Below are 20931 nucleotides of genomic sequence, written 5' to 3'. Positions count from 1 at the left end.
TATAACTTTTGATTACTGAGGCTAGGCAGGATTCCCAAAGAGACGATCACCCAATATCACACAAGCTCAATAAATGAACATCTTACGACACAACCCCCTCCCCCTAAACAAACATTCACAAGTGCAACATTGACACGTTTATATTACGATGTAAAGCCATGATGAAAATTGGAGCAGTCACACCACTACGATCGATGCAATGTAAAAACATGGTAAACACATTAAAATATTAACAGAAACCCAGCACTGTTTATCATGACACATTAGCAGTAAACTTTAATCAACTTTAATGAACATCTCAATAATACAGAACCTGTTACCGTTGAAGGTGTGAAAGTTTTCTAAATTTGGTTAGAAATGTGAAAATATAGTTCAGCAATTGTACTGACACCAGACCTTCCTCCCTCCCTAAATGATTGAAGTTCATTAACTGAGCTTGTGTGACATAGTGCGACCGCGTCCCTACGTGGGCTATGAGTTCTACACAGACAACAAAGGTATAGTGACATACTTGTTGCTGCAATCGTGTCAGTCCTCTCATCCACAATATCTGAGCCCTTTTAACTTCAGCTCTGTTTACGTCACCATCGTCCATTTCAGTAATACTAGGAACTTCATGCTCTGAAGCACTTGTTCCATAACTACATATACGAGGCAACTTGTCAGTGGGAATGGTACACATGATTTGGGTCCACAGTAGTTCTCCAACGCCAAAGAAGATACACCATAGCCACAAATCTAGAGGTAGTGGTACGGTGAAGAACACCAGCCCTCCAACTTCTATGATAACAATCTGTAAGACAAATGTACACCGGGAGATCCATTAATACATGTCTATGGTAGCCAATTGTTAGTAAATGTTTTAGTACACTACAGCTATACCCAACTTTACAAATCAGTTACCAGTACAGTTCCATTTTCAACTGTAATTCAAAACATTTTAGCATTATACAGTCAAACAAAATATGTCATTAAAGTTAAAAGTATGTACCCTCTAGTTTTTAAAAATAAAGAAAGACGAGCTTGGTTAATGAAAGTGTGATGGCTCACATATTTTATTTTTCATACAAAAGATACCGATTATTTAATGCAGTGAAAAAGTTGTGTTTTACTACAATTAAAGCAAGCAAGTGAATAAATGTATGTGTGCCAAGAGAGAAAAAACAACAACAACATGCTTAAAGTTCTAGTATAGAAAGAAAATGATCTTGGGAAGAGAATGGGAAGAACAACACATGCAAGAGTAATAATGAGAAAAATACTTTTACCACAGGGTAGGCTTACTGCACATGGCTGACAGGAACTAGGACTATAAGACAACTCATTTGCATGTAACGGTTCAAATTGAACCTGACCATGGGTGGAATGCTGGTACATTATTTAAAACTTTCGGATGCACAAGTTGGAAGCTTTGCATAGACTCTAGCATCTAGCATATGGAATGATACTAATTTTGAAGTTTTGACATGAAATGTGGAAGCTTTACAAAGAAAAGTATGCTGTTTATCTTTAGCAAATGATTATACATTGTTGCCTATATACACACTGACCACTTACACATGTAAAATATGAGCATAAATGCACCTTTCAATATCAACTTTCTTAAAAATATGCTATCCTAAAATTCAAACTTTCTAAATTGAACAGACAACTATCCTTGACACATGATATACAAAACCCTAATGTTTCATCAAGAACAGGCACAGTACAAGTTTCTTTAGATCCACTAGATAATCCAGAACTATGTGAGGAGGTATCTGTTGATAACAGCCCACTGTAGTACATATCCCTGACTATCTGATGTGACATCACTGAAAATCTGGCAAAATATTTGTGACTCTGGGAGTAGAAACTTTCATTTGACTCTTGAGACTATGATTTTAAATCTATGAATATACATTCTTGCATATCCTAGGAGAATTATTTGTATTGCAATATTTTGAATAAAGTTATCATTTTCATAAACTCATACTCATTTTCAAGTCAGATATCTAACGATAGAGTTAAGGTAAAAGTTAAAATACATGAAACTCTCTTAGTTAAACTTTATACAATGTATAAATTGTCATAGCCGTTATTTATTCAGCTTATTACCATGTTATTTATTGTAAACTTAAACCCAGGTGTTTGAAATTTCAACATAAAAAATCCCAATTTTGGTGTAACATGTGTTGGACACATCCTTAGTTTCATATAATCTTTTAGTTGTATAGTACATATGTATAGTATACATCTCCTAGATCCTGACTTGAAAGCGATTTTCAGCATTTAAAATTGTATAATTTACAGATGATTGCTTCACTTTTCGTAAACTTTTCCCTTCTTCAGAGACAATGACAGACAACAGTATTAAAGTTTGACCAAATTTTTAACTGTCAATGAGTGGGCTCTATGGCTTATGATAAATTCAAGATGGCGCTGACTTCAAGTTGATGATAGTGTGTATTTGCTTTGATGTCATCATCAGATCAACATAGTCAAGATGGAGGCGACTTGGTGATTTGTTGACGGGTAAATAATTGTTATCGGAGCGACAACTCACCTGTACTGCAAAGGTGCCTACCAAAATGCCCAAAAAGATAGGATTTTTATGCATTCCAACGAAGACATTACGCTCATCATGAATCTTGCGAGAATTGACTTCATTGAAGAGTTGCATCATTACAAAAGCATTGAAGATGAGGGTAAAATGAACAGTTGGCGTTTTTGAACCAATTCCGCTGTCAATATCAAAGACGACATCACCTGAAATACAGCAGACATACACACACCATGAAATAGACGTCACCGACACGAATAACTGCCAGTAAATGAGACATCTGAAAATCTTAAAAGGTAATCTCACATATCAAAATCTTGCTGAATAAAACAATAGCAAAGTTATGTTAACATAATTTGTACACAGAATCATGGATACCAACTTAACTGCAAAGCATAGAACAAACATGATAAGTTACCAACGTACCTGCATAGAGTATGATAAACGTGATGAAAAGTTGATATATTGAATGTCCTATGATGTTCTTCATCATAGTCTGGGATATCAACGGTGATGTCCGACCATATGGCTTACGTAGCAACAGTTCTTCTGTGGGTGGTTCTGTGGCCAATGCCAATGATGCAAACGTATCCATAATCAAATTAACCCATAACATCTGAACAGCTTTTAAAGGACTCGTCTGGAGAAGGCAAAGTGAAAGAAGACAAGAGAAAAGATTAGGGAGTATTCTCCCACTCTGGAAGAGTGAGGGCAGTCTTCAAATTGGGTTTCTACTACAACAAGAGACCTTTTAATTTAATTTAATTTTTTTTTTAATTCATTTTTTGTTTGCCATAAGTATAAAACAAAAGCTGATTGGAAGAACGAATTATACACATCAATGTTGAAAATTTGGAGAGTACGACCCAGCTCACTTGGTCAACGTAGAGATGCCATGAAAATGTCGGCCATATTGGGAATGAGTCACTGCAGATGTAAATATACAAGTAAGGTACAAAGTTGTTTGCTTGTGCAGTACAGGCATATTATGTATCACCCTCTTATTAAGATATTGGAAAATACTTAAGATGGATTCCCTCCACAATCTAAAACTCTGTATTCAAAAGAAAAGTCAAGATGGATTCCCTCTGCAATCTACAACTCTGTATTCAAAAAGACAAGTTGAACATTTACGTACCTTAATAGTCAAAGCACCAACAAAGGTAAGTGTAACGGCAACAACATTGACTGTCAGTTGAAACTGTAGAAACTTGGCAATACTATCGTATACATTGCGACCCCACATTACAGCTTTCACTATACTAGTAAAGTTATCATCGGTCAAGATAATATCTGATGCTTCTTTGGCCACGTCTGTACCAGCAATGCCCTGTAAAACATACAAGTCAGTCAGAATAGTAACCAATGGGCATAAAACATATGACCTTGATTTGACCTTGATTAAATACCTCATACAGTGAGTGTGCAATCCATAGAATTTTTCAGTATGTAAAAATAATACTGCAAATCAGTTTAACAGGATCACATATAAAGGCACTACTTGACAGCAATATTTCGATGTATACCAGTACAAGACAGGTGCATTGTGCACTGTTACAAATGGGCATAGCCATAGTACATAATAAAATGTGCTTTAGAAAGATTAAAATTAAACTTGAATGTTACTTATGTCAAATTCATGTCAATTAAATAATTGACATTTGAAAATGTCTGTGGACATGCCATTGTCTTCATAACAAAAACATATCACTAGAGGGCGCTATTTAAAAGAAAGCCCAAATATGATGTCAGATGGTGTCTCACTATTAAAATGCAGATTCCATATTTGAATGAATGGTTACCTATAAACCCACCAAGGGATAACCAAACTCATGATTTTGTGGTTGTTTTTTGTAGTACTTCACAGGAATACAACGTACCATGGCAAAGCCGACATCAGCTTTCTTCAAAGCAGGTCCATCATTGGTACCATCTCCTGTCACAGCTACGACTTCCCGATGTACATTGATTTTACTGTCAATAATACCCTTGACTAAAGTATGTTTGTCTGTCGGTGATGATCTAGCAAGAACCCTCAGTCTAGGCCAGATTTTATCAATCAGCTCTTGCTGAATCTACAGAGGTGTCAAAATGATAATATAGTACATTAGAAAAACATCAAAGATTTCAGATATCAGCTCTCTCTCAATATTCACTTTACGTTGGCATTTTTTGGCAAGTCCTAATCAGTAATTGATGCAGATACAAATCATACCATTTCATACAAATTTTCAGTTTAAAAAATTACAATACTTTCCACTGTTTTTGAGATTCATTTCCATAATTATTCTGAGACCTTTATTTAGACAAAAGTGAATGTTGTTCCTTTTAATCAAAATACATCTAAATTATTTTCACTCTAAGAGCACAATTTAAAAAACAAAACAATATCCACAGTCTGTTCTACTGACATGTTGTGCATATCATGTGTGAATCACATCTCATCTCTCAGTCACCAGAAAGATATAGAAAAATCATCATGATTTGGAGGCATAATTCTAGAGGAGCTGAGGACTCACAATTCCGTATTTATCCCTGATTCGCCTGTTGAATTCTTTGCCTTCCAGAATCAAGAAGTCTTCTCCTGGAGTGACAATTCCACACTTAGTAGAGATAGACCTAGCGGTATTGATGTTGTCTCCTGTCACCATACGAACAGTAATTCCGGCACCCTGACACTTCTTGATGGCATTCGGCACCTACATACACAGAAATAACCAAGGCATTTCTTTCAGTTTCTTGCAGATAAACACAATTTTAAGGCTAATGTCATTACAAGTTTCCAACCCAATCTAACATAAACATGCATTGAAATTCCATTATTGAACATTTTGCAGGAAATTATTGGCTGAAAATCAAAATCAAAATTGATTATGTTAATGAATCAGTTCATGTCAGCTACGTAATCACACAATGACATTTACCATGTGTTCTTTCATTACATTTCAAATCTGAAAATCAAGAACTTAAACAGTGATTTTTAAAGGCAAGGTATGTTACGTATTGAGGTATTCATAACCCTGTTGCTTTTATCTTTCAAAAGCCTACAGCTGTATAACTGTCTAGCAACCTTTTTTCCACGAGTGTGCTAACAACAGAGACTGTAACAGGTCGTTTCAATCAAATTTCAATGCATGTTAATGTCACTGGGTTGCATCAATACTACATGGAAAGAGAGAGAGTTAATATAAATGCAAATAAATATGCAAATGAAATGAAAGTATGAACTATGATTGGTTAGTTAGCTAGTGGCACACTCTGTTACCATCTTGAAGTCAAAATGAGTGAGGAGATTTTACAGGATGGATTTTTCTATGGGATGTGGTTTGGTGGGTATTTGGTTTTTTTACTGAAACTACTGAGGATCTATATTTTAGGATTTGACTACTACATGAAGTGCAAGAGAAATCTGGGTTTGTTTGACTGGTTAGAGAGGCTTAATTTCCATACCTGGGTAACGATGCTGGGTTGGAGAGAGAGTGTACCTACTTACAAAGAGCACCCTGTAATATGTGGTGAACCGGTTTGTCTGACCTGACCTGTGACGTGTGTGTGGTGTGCACACTGCTATTGCATGCACTGCAACTTAGAAGACATAACACAGCGCCAACAACAGATTCATTAAATTCAAACTAAATCTAAAATAGCATTCACACTGTGATGAAATATGTGTCGTTATTCTATACCAAGAGGGATTTGAAAAAAAAAAACTAAAAGAGAAGACACTAATGGTAGATAAATAAGCAGAAACAGATTATAAAATATGATAGCTGAGAGAGAAATGAAGATTAAGTAAATGAAGAGAGCGCTTTGAATATACTTAAGTGAGATCAAAATTATCTTTTTTCAAATCTATCAAACCTTGCACCTTAAAAACCGATATTTTCCAATCAATATCACATCACATTGTATTACAATACATAGTCCTATATATACTATGTATAAAAACACCCCAAAAAATATCATTTATGAACTAGATTACCAGATGACTAACCAATATTACACTGATAAAAAATATTACACAGACAGTACAAATTTCAGTGAAGATCTTTAACAGGCAATAAATAGATTTAGAGCAAGATTTGACACAGAATTTTTCAACTAGGCCACTCGAGTGAGAAAATGAAAGATATATCTTATAAGTTGCAATATTTAGTTTAACTTTCTGTGTTTAACACCCCCACCTTACCACCTTAGCCAAAGAAATGTACAGATTATATCTCTATTACTTCCTTACTACCATTCCCTCCTGCCATCTTTTCTGCCCTCAACCCACCCCGCTGCCTTCCCAAAATTTGCACCCACACCTATCACAAATATACTGTCATTACCACCCTACCCCATCAATCCTAATCTCCACTCTATTCCAACTTAAACTCATACTTAAGCACAAACCCTTAAACCCCCCCCTACCCACCCACATCAAACTCCATCCCTGCCCCATCCACCCACATCAAACTCCATCCCTGCCCCATCCACCCACATCAAACTCCATCCCTGCCCCATCCACCCACATCAAACTCCATCCCTGCCCTACCCATCCACATCAAACTCCATCCCTGCCCTACCCACCCACCCACCCACATCAAACTCCATCCCTACCCTACCCACCCACATCAAACTCCATCCCTGCCCTACCCACCCACCCACCCACATCAAACTCCACCCCTGCCCTACCCACCACATCAAACTCCATCCCTGCCCTACCCATCCACCCACATCAAACTCCATTCCTGCCCTACCCACCCACCCACCCACCCACATCAAACTCTATTCCTGCCCTACCCACCCACCCACATCAAACTCCATCCCTGCTCTACCCATCCACCCACATCAAACTCCATCCCTGCCCTACCCATCCACCCACATCAAACTCCATTCCTGCCCTACCCACCCACCCACATCAAACTCCATCCCTGTCCTACCTACCCACCCACATCAAACTCCATCCCTGTCCTACCCACCCACCCACATCAAACTCCATCCCTGTCCTACCCACCCACCCACATCAAACTCCATCCCTGTCCTACCCACCCACCCACATCAAAGTCCATTCCTGCCCTACCCACCCAGCCACCCACCCACCCACATCAAACTCCATCCCTGTCCTACCTACCCACCCACATCAAACTCCATGGGGTGAGATCTAAGAAGAGTAAGACAGTAAGTACCTCTGGTCTGACAGGATCTTCAATACCAACAATACAGACACAAGTAAGATTAGACACCACGTTGTGTTCCTCATCCCAGTCGGGCTCATCTCCAGCAGTGAAATCACGGTAAGCTAAACATAATGTCCTGAGTCCATCACATGCCATTGGTTCAATCACATTCCTCACAATGTCATCTTTATCAGTATGTAGGAACGGCTGGGGCTGACCATCGGCATCAAGAATCAATGCGCATCTGGAAGAAATGTGACATGAAATCAATGCAAGTCTAATGATGTCTTTCATAAAACAAAAAAACATACATTCAGCTTTGAGACTGTTTTGGTATGTATGTATGTATGTATGTATGTATGTATGTGTGTGTGTGTGTGTGTGTGTGTGTGTGTGTGTGTGTATGTATGTATGTATGTATGTATGCATGTATGTGTGTATGAATGTATGTGTCTGTCTGTGTCTCTCTGTCTGTGTGTGTGTGTGTGTGTGTGTGTGTGTGTGTGTGTGTGTGTGGATTTGCTAGTCCAACTCACATGACTCGCGTCTGTTTTGATATCATCTGTTTAATCTAAGACCCATCCCAGATGGAAAATAAGTCTTCAGATTGTCATAAAGTATCAATGTCTATATGCTTGATTCCTTAGATCTATCATGCTGTTATCCATTTGAGATTTGATGTTGTCGTCGTTCATCACTTTCTGACATCCCATTACCTCTCACTATACCCAGCAATGCATAATAACCTGCACAACAACAACAACAAGTCATTGAAAATGACATAGTTCCCGCTATGATTGGGTTTTAAGGAACTGGCAGTTTATGTTGTCATTTTCAAACCTGGTTAATGTTGTTTGGCCTCATATGGTTGTTTTTTATATCACTACTCTGTTCAAGCATGTCTGAGTTATGGCTTTGGACATGGAAAATTCGCAAACAAAATGGCTGGTAGGCAGCAATATTGGATTGTATCATAAAACAAATTGACGTGCATATGTATGCCATTGTATGTTGCCCCTGTACCAAGTTTGAAAAAAATCGGTCCAGGCATCTCCAAGAAACGGCTGCGGACAGACGGACGGACAGACGGAACCCAATCCATAAGTCCCCGTTCGGACTTTGTCCGGCGGGGACTAACAACAACAACAACAACAACAAACCAAGTCACTTACTTTTTAAGGACAATTTCTGAAGCACCTTTAGTGAACAGTCTAAAGCTTCCATCTGGCAGGGGTATAACAGTACTCATAGACTTTCTCATGGAATTGAATGTATAAACATGATGAAACTTCTCTTCTGGCCATTCATCTCTAATCTCCAGGTAATCAGACCCTAAATTGACTACAAAACCTAACAGTGCACATTCTGTCTTGTTACCAACTTGTTTGGCTATTTCACCTTCCTGCTCTGGTTTCTGTAATAAGCAAAGAAAACAGGTGAGTTTAACATTACTCTGTGTCTTGAGAGCTATTAATTTACTTGAAAATCAACTTTTTAAAAAATATTTCAAAACTTTGTCATACAGGGGCTGGTTCCCTGTCCTTTTGAAATAAAAGAAATATGGGGTTCAAACAGTGTTGCAGCCAGAGGTGTTTTTTGGGTCATTTGACACACATTTTTTGGACCTGACCCACAATTTTGGAAGTGATGGGTCATAGATGACCCACACTAACATTGTATGCAAATATGTTTAGCAATAGTATGCAACATGCCCATGTCTATAGCAACAGCCAAATGATCGTGTATATTGCATAGATAACAACAGGGTTGGATAGGGAACTGCATAATCATTCAGCAAATATCTAGGATGGATCAGCATGTGGGTAAATAATTTGCAGTTGTGCTACAAGCCATTGGCGCTTTTTTAAAAATAATAATGTCCCAAAAAAATTTATGATGACCCAGAAAAATGAAAGTCTTGGGACACTATGTCCCACTCTTTCCAAAGGCTGGCTGCAACACTGGATCAAATCTTGTTTCCATCAAAATGGCGAGACAATTTCTTATTTTCCCATCAAGTTTAACACAGAATTTGGCGGTGGACATATTGGATTCTAAAATGGCTTTATTTTGATATCAATTTGACCTCTTTTTCAGATAAACCCCCCCCCCCTTTTTTTTTCTTTGATTACAACTATGAATGAAGTTGAGTTTTACTAGAACAAATTACTAGTAACTGCAAAAGTTTCAAATTTTTTCATTTCGGGGATACATACTACACTTTTTATGTCTAACATTAAACCATGTTAAATTGCCAGCATGAAAATAAAGTATTATTTTAGGTTTTAATAGGTTGTAATGTTTACATGCTTGTGGCAATCTACCAGTGCCAACCAGCATGGCAAGATGATGTCCATATGGACTGCCTCAGTGGTGTTAGTTGACACAAGGTCATATTCCCAGACATACGTAGACAGTAAGTTCACCACATCAAACTCAGTATAAATATGAATACTTGACAGGAACTGCACACTTCTGGTGACAACTGTACTTATACTAGTGGTCAGCTAATTTCTCTGTCTACAGTACGGGGGAGCTGGAAGTTACTGGCTGTGCTATAACAATGACAGTGTAAGAAAGGAAATGTCTAGGTATGGAGGGAGTTTTCCGAAAATGTCATCTTTCATCAGTTATTGATAAAATACTTACCACTAACTTTGAGGCATAACTACTGTTAATTGACACAGACTTTACAATAAGATCACAAATTTTGGCGGCGATATCACTGGCACTAGGAACCTCTTTAAAATGTGTTCCACCAATGAAAGCTTGTACCACTGTCATTCTATTTGTCGTCAGCGTTCCCGTTTTATCGGAGCAGATGGCTGTAGCATTACCCATGGTTTCACAGGCATCTAAGTGACGTACTAAGTTGTTATCTTTGGTCATTTTCTGTGAAGGAAAACAAAAATGGGTACAAGTTATGAGGTTATTAATTATTATGGTGGTCTCATCATTATCAAATTCAAGTTCAAGATCTACGTTGGCTTGACAGATAGTGGATAAATTCTGGTGTTGTTCTTATAATCATAGGGTTGTCGGTGGCTGACTTGCCTCTTACTACCGCAGTCAGGGTTCGAACCCGTCCTGGGTTTGATTAAATTTACCATGTTGTAATTAGCAGAGTGTCGTTCAGTGTGACTCTACCGAACAATGCAGGGTTTGCAAGGGTACTCTGGTTTTATACTGAACTCCTGTTATTGGGCAATGCCTGTTGCTTGGTTTATAAATAAATAAAAATAAATAAAAATAAATAAAAATAAATAAAAATAAATAATAAATATTGACATCTACATGCTCATGCTGAGTATTGCAGTTCAACTGAATGCAGTTTGTATCACCTATCATCGTGATCATTTGCATATTCACAATCGTAAACAATGGCAAAGATGACAATCCAAGAATTTCCCAAAGTGCCCTCTGTGCACAGAATAGTCAGAACGATAACTCAGTAATACTTCTATTTCTCTCATAATTCAATACGCTAGCTGCATTAAATGAAAGAGACAGGGGGGAGCACTCACTGTGACTGAATATGCCAGGGAGAGGGTGACAGCTAGTGGCAGACCTTCAGGAACAGCTACAACCAGCACAGTTACACCAATAATGAAAAAGTCTATAAACTCGGACCAATACTTATTGCTCCATGGTAACTTGTCAACAGCAAAGGTTTCAATACAGAATCGTATCACCAAGGTAATGATGGTAAGCACCGCAATGGCTGATCCTGTACAGAGTAGACAACAGAAAAGAGTTCAATACAATGGTTCATGGACAATAAGGCGGGAAAACAATAAGACTGTGTGTTTCCGATAACATGGCCTCAGAAAGTAGGGTAGGCAGGTTGGGATTTTTTTTTATTTTATTTTATCTTTTTGTTTTTATTTTTGAAAAATATTCCTTCAACCCTAAAACAAACAAAATGTGGGTTAGAATACAACTTCTGTGATATTTTGATGAAATATGTACAGATATCGCTGGGGAAAGAAAACAGACAAGCGTGAAAAAAAGACAAAGAATTTCTTATTTTTTTGTTTTAATTGTTTATAAAATGTTTGGAGTTTACCTGCATAACCAATCTGGATTGCCAATTTAGTAAGCTTAAGCTGCAGTACTGATTGGTCTTTTTTGGCAATGCTTGGCATCTTGAATTTTTTTTTGTTCTCCGTCTCACTATCACTATCTTCATCTGATGAGTCAACATCTTTTTTGGCCTCATCTACAACGCCATCAGCTTTACCATCCAATGCTTTCATATCAGCTTCACCATCAGCTTGCTTTGCATCTAAGAAAAGAACATACCATAGAAAAAGATATTTCAAGTTTTTGATTTTTTTTAAAAATTCATGACAAGTCAACGAGTGTCTGAAACTTCACTGGATACAACTACGGGATTCAATATGGCCGCCACTGTACAGCGCCCTCATGTTTACAGGAGAACAGCTCTGTTGCACTGAAGGATCAAACTGAGTGACACCCTTTTTATGTAAAAATCTGGTAACTTTAATTAAACATGGCACCAGACAGGTTTGAACCCAAACTGCAATGGTGAGGGTCAAATACTAGTAATTTAACCACTCGCTAACCAACAACCAAACAACTTTGTTCTCAATGTTCTCATTATGAAAAATGAACTCACGTGGTCAAAAATGGGCATTAACTGATCATATTCTGTGCCTTTGCAGAAGGTTGTGTGAAGGGAAGTTGACCAGATTAGAGGTTTCTGTTGCCTAGGTTACCCCCCACAAAATTGTGTGTACATGTCTGGGGAATGTTCTCCACTTTAAACACCCCATAGAGAGAAAGAAGATTATAGAAGTTAGAAGAGACAATAAGTTCTTTTATTTTTATTTTCAGTATAGTCAGTTTTACAATCCTGGTAGTTGAGCCTTCGTGTTTTCTATTAAAGATAGACACAAACTAAAACTATTGGCACAACATGTTGATACAACAGTGATAAGTTATTGAATGCGTGGACATTGGTTTAATTATAGTCTCAGTAGGGAGGCGTCTCTGAAAACTAGTTTATTTAGAGTTCCATGCTGGTTTGGGACTTCCAATATTTACCCGATGTTGATCACAGGGTGATTAGAATTGCATACCAGAGGAACTTCTATCACCCACTTCTTCAATCTACCACACTGAAGAACAATAGATTTAAGTTTGCATCTAATTCAGTAAACTGAAGGCTGGATTACCTGTGTTGTTAGATATACAATAATGTTTTGTGAAAAGAGAGAGAGAGTTTGTTGTTTCTCTGTATGTGGTATAGTACTCTAAAAGGTAATTTCTGAACCTAGCCTATGTTGACATCATTCAATTACTTCAGGTAACATGGTGAGATATCATCAAAAGGGAAAGTCAATTGAATCCAATCAGGTCTACCACATTCACCTCTTTTACTGGACTCCTATTAAGACGATACATTTTACCAGGCCCTCGATGTTTTTTTCCTTGATGGCAATCATGGCTTCAAGACTAGGAAAGCTGTCAAACCACGACAACATGGTCACCGTGTCAATTAATTCATCACACAAATGGAAAAGTTGACTTCATCTCTCAATAACAAAATCCAACAACCTTAGCAACATGATGTCATATTCTTAGACAGGGTCGACGGGGTTAAATGCAACAATTATATTACACAGCCAACTCTCCCATAAATAGAGAGAGAAATTGCTGATTCAGCTCGTCAACCCTGCCATCACCTTCTGCAGAGATGACAGAGATAAGATGGGATGCTTTTTATTCTAAATCTGACTTACAATTAGTATGCAATGCAGATAGCGTTCACTTCAAGACTGTCTTGAACAATCATTTATGTAATACCTTCACAAATCTACACTGAAGTCGTGCACAAAATATCTAGTCAAGTGTCAAAACTGAATTGTAATTGTGACCTTATATGTACTCCCAAGGTAGTAAAATTTAAAATATACCATCATGCCTTTGCATTATTAAACTGCTAAAAAGGTTAATTCTTCTCTCGAGCTTGTTAGAGTCTAACTACACACAAATACTGCAATGATAAATGAGGTTTGAAGGAAGGTCCACAGTGGGTATTACAGCAGAATGCTGGTTTCAGAACATGATGACCTGAATTCAAAGTCAATCTCTGCCAATATTTATCCATTTGTCAGTGAGTAGAGTGTTGTCACATGGTGAGACTACCATAGAAAGTCACACAGTGACTACCTATCGGTCACACTTTGTGACTACCTGTTGGTCACACTGTGCAACTACCTATCTACCTATCTGTCACACTGTGACTACCTATGTCATGTGACTACCTGTCAACCTGTGTGACTACCTGTCACATAATGTGACTACCTATCTGTCACACTGTATGACTACCTATCTGTCACACTGTATGACTACATATGTCACACTGTATGACTACATATTTGTCATACTGTATGACTACATATCTGTCATACTGTGTGCCTACCTATCTGTCATACTGTATGACTACCTATCTGTCATACTGTATGACTACCTATCTGTCATACTCTGACTACATGACAATATGTATACATGTATGTACATATCCTTACTGAGAGAAGACATATCTTCCTACTTGTCATAATGTGTACCTACCTGACAGTAAACATGCATGTCACTGTCAGACTACCTATTTGTCACACTGTCTGACTACCTATGTCACACTGTCTTGACTACCTATTTGTCACACTGTTTGATTACATATGTCACACTGTATGACAACTTATGTCATCATATGTATCCATATTTGACTAGGCATAGATCATTGTATATTTTTCTAAAGTTGTCATACTGTGTACCACACTATCAGCATGTATGTCAACAGTTTGCCTACATATCTGTCATAGTCATACATATCAACCTGCCTGCCTACCACAGGATGTCCATGCATCACTGTGCATCTGCCAGTCCACATGGCTGAGTATCTGTCACACTGTGTTTACCAATCAGTCTGAACATGTGTCTATAGCAGTATCTGAGCAAATCAGGCGACCAAAAGTGGAAGTGTGTCTACCCTGTTACATATGTATCTGTCTATCTGTCATTCCATGTGTCTACCTATCTATAACATTTGTGTGTATTTGTTGGCCGATGTGTGAGGGCGCCCTGTCGCATGTCCTACATCATGTCTTTTGTTTATCTACCTACAGTGGTTGATTAGGTAGATCAAACTATTTGTATCAACGTGAAGTTTTTATTTCTGTTGTGTGCACCCTGAAATATCCAGTTGTTGGTTGGCTTATGTAAACACTCACTACCCCATGCATGCATCTGTTCCCACTCCATTCCATTCTCCAACAAATTCTTGTTGTAACCAATCACATCATCGTATCCAATTTATTGACAGTTAAGACTCAGTATGAAAACACCCACACTGTACAATCTTGGAGCATATAACAGGTAAGTGGAAACGATGACAGAACTTTAAGGTTATTTGTCATGTTTTCAAGATAGAGAATTTAAAACAAAAAAAGAATCACACTACTTCACTTCTCTTATACATATTTTCGTCATATTTTGCATCACACCCCCAAGTGTCAGGTTTGATTGAAATGTTATAAAATGAATTCTCTGAAAACCAAGTATGAAAGGTGTCAGTGTCAGCCATGATCCATCATAACCACTATAACACACTGAGATGAATTTCAATGTAAGACAAGTAATACGTCAATTTCAGTTCTCAGGTGTGAGAAGTTACACCGCAAACAAACACACATTTGACATATGGAAGCCTTTTGTAACTGCAACCTTGAGGGTAGCTTGGCTGAAGGTTGCCATGGTGACAACTAAGAGGTGAAATAACAAAGCTACATTTTAGATACTTAGACACCTTTTTGGCTAACAACAGGAAATATGGAAGACAGATAATAAACACATTTTATTGATCATAAAAGTGTGATCCGTGCCTACAAATTTCAAAGCAAAATGGCACATATCATAAACGCATAAAAGGTAGTAATGCATGAATCTGAAGTCAGAACATAAAAGAATGACTAGAAATACTAGGATTCAATATGGCACCAGCCTGAGGCATAACTGGTTTTTGACAGACCTGGCACCAAAGTGGCGGAGAACACATCTCAATATTCTCAATGACTGAACTCTCCTGACAGCAGAGTTTAAGTTATGCACACTGAAAGCTTGGATTAACGAGCCCATAAATTTACACTGGTGACATTCATCATCCCTGGATTGGTTGGTTGGCAGAGATTGCTGCATGACTCCTGTGGTCAACTATCACTAAATTGTAAGTTTGTCAATGTCAATATTTCAATTGAAATACAGAGATGGTCAGATCCAATTACCACACTCGGTGCATATGTCAGCTTTACGCCATGCTTGCCTACATGCTAATATCAGGAGATGATAGTCAGCTGTAGTTTTACGAAGATTACTTTTGGTTAATAGACTCATGAATAAATCACACTTTTTTTCCTGATATATATATATATATATATATATATATATATATATATATATATATATATATATATATATATATATATATATATATATATATATATATATATATATATATAATTGACTGGATGTAGATAAAACCACATAAAAGTGCTCAATACGGGTAGTAGAGCGAATTATATATAGGTTTTGAAAATTTGAACCAAATTATATGCTATAGACCCTACAGAACTGTTTCGTGAGGTGCGTAGTCCTCACTCATCAGGGGTGATGAGTGATGACTACGCACCTCACGAAACAGTTCTGTAGGGTCTATAGCATATAATTTGGTTCAAATTTTCAAAACCTATATATATATATATATACAATGTATGTAAAAAGGTTGCTGAATGTAAACAGTTTTGATTTCCATGGCACGCAAGCTGGGTAAGCAAGATTAATACCCAATTCCTATACTTTGTAATAAAACGATACAACAAATAAATGAAGAGATATTGTTTCATGAGATTGCTTGTTTGTTGGTCAGGACGTCAAACAAACTCCCCTGAATATGATATCACTTGTTACCTATTAAGAGAATGTTCAACGAAAAGGGGGGGGGGGACTATTATAACTGTCAGCTTCAACATTTATGAATGTGTGTATCCCTTGAGAGGAAGTCTGATTCAGTCAACATGATTTATGTAGATTACAACATGAAAATTCCAAGAAATAATAATGTTTAAGTCTTTCCAACACTACACTACACTCGACAGACTTGCACTAATAAATGGGTGATCTGAGAGCGAGAGCAGATAATCAGTTTAGATTTTTCGATAACTCAATAAATTTTACACCTGCTGCATTTTGGTGATGTAATATGACATATCATATATTCCTGTACTTCACAAAATTGCATTGATACATCGGTGTGACCTGGGTTGCGTGTAATTTACACATATTAGTTTATTTTTCCAATTCTGAAAATCACAAACCTTGCGACTTTGATGAATGGTACTATTCTAAGCAATTAAATATGCTTGCATACACATATTTTACAACACTTCATGCTGCTTGTACGACGCCTAGGAGCTGATAAATCATACGGTTCTTAACTGCTAAATGTCAAACGAATTCAATTTTTTGATAACATACTAAAAATTGATGTAATACTCTACCATTGACTTCTTAAATCAATATATGCATGAAGTATTGAAAATTACAACTCCTTTAGAAGATTTAGATAAACACGCTGACGAGAATACATGATTTTGGAAAGTAGGCTAGTAGTGAAATTCTCATTTGCATATCATTTGCATAGTGGTATGATATGCTAATTTCAAACCAATTTTTGAGTATCATCACGCACTTGGCCCAATTAACACATGGAGTCAACTAATCAAAACAATGTATCTGGACATAAGTAATCAGTATTAATTCGGACCTGAGACTGCGAACTTTCTGCCATGAAAATAACAAAGGTTTGACAATGTTCTTTGAATCAATAACCCACACCTTGGTGTCAAAATCTAATACATGTATGTATACAAAATTACCACTTTCTGCCAACATTTACGTGTATGCAAAATTACCACTTTCCCGCCAAAATTTACATACACACAAAAATTGCTATTATCAAAGGCAAAATTTATGTGCACACACAAAATTAATATTTTCCCACTAAGAATTAATTGAAAACAAAATTTTTGTTTTCTATAACTTTTTTGACACATATCAACCTCATTTTACACAAGAATTATGGAATATTGGTAATCCTTTAATTTAAAAGGAATTAGTGCCATAATTAATTTTTAAAATGACTCAAAATTCAAAAAAGAAAGTCTTGATTGGCTAAATTTTGTACCTTCATTTACAGAGAGTCAAATCTCAAGTGGTGTGTTGGAATCCTGCTGACAACAAGATGAATGTGGTTTATAGTTTACTCCAAATGTAAGAATTTCTAGGCTAGAAATCAAGTTACTAGTCTCGTATAATGACTTACGACATTATTTATCCCTTCCACATCCCTGGATTTAAAAACATGACTTAATGAAATCCTGAGTACTTGCTTCAGTGCATGTTACTCACAGATGTATTGATAAGTTTAGACATAGTCTGGTACAAAAAAAACCCACCTTCATTAATAAGTTATACGTTTTCCTTTCAAAAGACATGCGAACACGGTAAATACAAAAGGGCAAAATTTTGCAAACAGTCACTTCAAATGAGAAACAAAATATACCAGACAAAAGAAAGCTGGAAAATACTTTTGCTTGAAAGCTAGTTAAACCCTACAGCAACAACAATGATGAGTTTGCAGAGTATAACAATGAGATACCCTATTGAACTTTCGTATCTCTTTTCATACATTGCCAGTAATTTCTGACAGAAGTATATGTCATTCAACAGTGATACACTCATATTTCAATCTCAGATTTTACACACACGCACTCGATCCAAGTTAAGCCCCTACAGGCAGTTACTATATTAGTTTGAATCACCTGTTTGTCTAGTCATCAAACAAGACATGATCTGTATATACGATGCCATGTCACACTATTCAATTTCAAACCAAAAAGTACTCTACTCTCAATTAAAATCCAAGACACTCATTCTATCTAGAATCACTGGGCAGTCAGAAGATGACATAGTTTCTTCTTGCACCCAGCTGTGAGGGGACGTTACCCTATGATCCAATGTTTCCTGGTTAGCTAAGAATTCTCGGAATTGCAGCCTTGCAGTGATAAATGCCCATTACTATATACACTTCATCTCAGAGAATTATCCTATGGTGAGGACATCAAAGGCAAACTACATGCACGGTATAAATTGCAGAATTTGATTTCCTGAGTGCTGCTCCATAGGGAAAGGCTTGCTTGGAATGTGAATGAAGGAAGCAATTAGAGTAGTTGTGAATCAGTGAGTATCTTACTAAGTGTTATCCCTACAGGCATGGCAAGTCTGGCAACACAACCTATAGCTATAAAACTAGGCTGCCTCTAACTTATTTCCTAACATGTTTCTTTGTGAATGCAAAATTTGTCTGTAAGTATTACTTTTGTCTATACTCTGATCATTGGACCAGCAGTTAATCTCAGGAGAAGCAATATGTACCGCCTTATCTCTTTTATACAACACATATATCTCCAGGTCAATACTTTTGGAAAGTACATGTAAGTAAAATAACAATCACAGCTTTGCTCACTTCTGCAACAGTATCAAAGACACAGCATCTCCATGTCTCATCTTGAATTCCTTTACGAAGTGTATATAACCATTGATCAAGTAAGCTGGTATTTTGTTCACTGCTACAACTATATCAAAGGTAAGCCATCTCTTGATGTCTCATCTCGAATGCCTTCTGCACATATAGCGTACACAAGTATTGGTACAAGTCTGTATTTTGTTCACTTCTACAACTATATCAAAGGTAAGCCATCTCAATGTTTTCATTTTGAATGCTTTATAAGAACCAACGGTGGTATCCAGGATTTTGGGACTGTATCCCCAATGATAGATAAAAAGAACAGCTGATCATGTCCCCACTTTCACCAGTCAGAGGAAGCAGTTTCCTCAACATCTTTGGCTGTATTCAGGCTAAAGTCAAGGAGATGCTGTCTTGGCCCTTCAGCTAAAACAGGTCTTTTTCTTTTTTCCTTAAAGATTTTACATTAGAACTCGTCACTTCAAGAACTGTACAAAGACACAGACAATCTCCATGTTTTCATTTTGCATGGTCAATATCTAGTCGCTGCAGTGTTTACATGCAACCATAAACTTGTACTTGTACATGCAGGTTCTTGTAGGCAAAGTGGTTAGCTTATTTGCCTCTTACCAGTTGCATTCTGGGCTTCAACCCACGCACTGCCAGCTGGGTTTGATTAAATGAACCAAGTCTGTACACCGAGAGTGTTGTTCAATTTGACTCTACTGAACACAGGTTTTCCTTGAGTACCTGGGCACTGCACAGTGATTGCCATGGTAACAAATTCTGAATTTCTTTGTATCACTAAAGATAGATAGTATAAGAAATACTCACCACCATCTTTATCAGCATCTTTATCTTTCTTCTTCTTCTTCTTGTCCTTGTCGTCAACTTCTTCAGTAGCACCCAGTAAAGCAAAGATGATACCAGACTGGGAATTCAATCCAACAGCAGTCACAACCATCTTGCCACTTCCTTCCATCACATGTGTACCTGTATCCATGACAACAAAATAACACTATGAAACAGACCTGTGTACAATGTTTGTACACTGAGAGAGGCTACAAGTATTTTCTGCATGATTTCCTTTGACAAAAGACATCTTTTTTTACTTAGAACTGTAATACATGTACATTTCACAACAACAGATAAACAAATGAATACTGATGGGGAAGGATAACAGAGATTTTTCATGCAGGGTATTTCTTTCAAAATCCATGAAAAGAGATCCTCACTAAATTTGCATACTTTTGATTTGCTAATTCAAGGAATCACAAACAATTACAAACAGAAACCAACGTACATAAAACATGTTAATTTTTTTTCACGATCATAGTGTGTATATGTTAGTTTTGATTCTTCTTTTCACTGCCCAAACATATACCAGGACATAAAGCTGTGTCCTTATGTTGTTGGTCTATTTACAGCATGAACAGACTCAGGGTAAGTCTGGCCATATGCTTTGATTTCTATACAACAGTATTTAATTTCTTCGTGTTATCAACTGACATTGTCTGCCTAAAATACCGGTATCAATATACCATCCATACAGCTGTTGAAGAGAAAGTACTGTGATGTGATGTGAACGTGAATGTTGTTTTATGAATGGTGTACTTTGCTGCATT

The 20931-nt window shown here is 37.1% G+C and overlaps 1 protein-coding gene across 1 annotated transcript in view; it reads right to left on the bottom strand.

Annotated features, from left to right (window-relative positions):
• Nucleotides 1-20931, bottom strand: part of LOC144438514 (plasma membrane calcium-transporting ATPase 2-like) — a 108208-nt gene that overhangs the window by 834 nt on the left and 86443 nt on the right. The window contains exons 7-18 of the mRNA XM_078127577.1: nt 20141-20299; nt 11768-11986; nt 11226-11428; nt 10351-10593; nt 8874-9115; nt 7711-7945; nt 5059-5238; nt 4420-4614; nt 3678-3869; nt 2966-3179; nt 2543-2745; nt 512-793 (exon numbers count right to left, since the gene is read on the bottom strand). Of these exons, the coding sequence (XP_077983703.1) occupies nt 512-793; nt 2543-2745; nt 2966-3179; nt 3678-3869; nt 4420-4614; nt 5059-5238; nt 7711-7945; nt 8874-9115; nt 10351-10593; nt 11226-11428; nt 11768-11986; nt 20141-20299 (2567 nt within the window). The remainder of the gene's footprint in view (nt 1-511; nt 794-2542; nt 2746-2965; nt 3180-3677; nt 3870-4419; nt 4615-5058; nt 5239-7710; nt 7946-8873; nt 9116-10350; nt 10594-11225; nt 11429-11767; nt 11987-20140; nt 20300-20931) is intronic.

Source organism: Glandiceps talaboti, chromosome 1 (genome assembly GCF_964340395.1).
Source record: "Glandiceps talaboti chromosome 1, keGlaTala1.1, whole genome shotgun sequence".
NCBI classification, from domain to species: Eukaryota; Metazoa; Hemichordata; class Enteropneusta; family Spengelidae; genus Glandiceps; species Glandiceps talaboti.
This window is presented reverse-complemented; position numbering and strand designations above follow the sequence as displayed.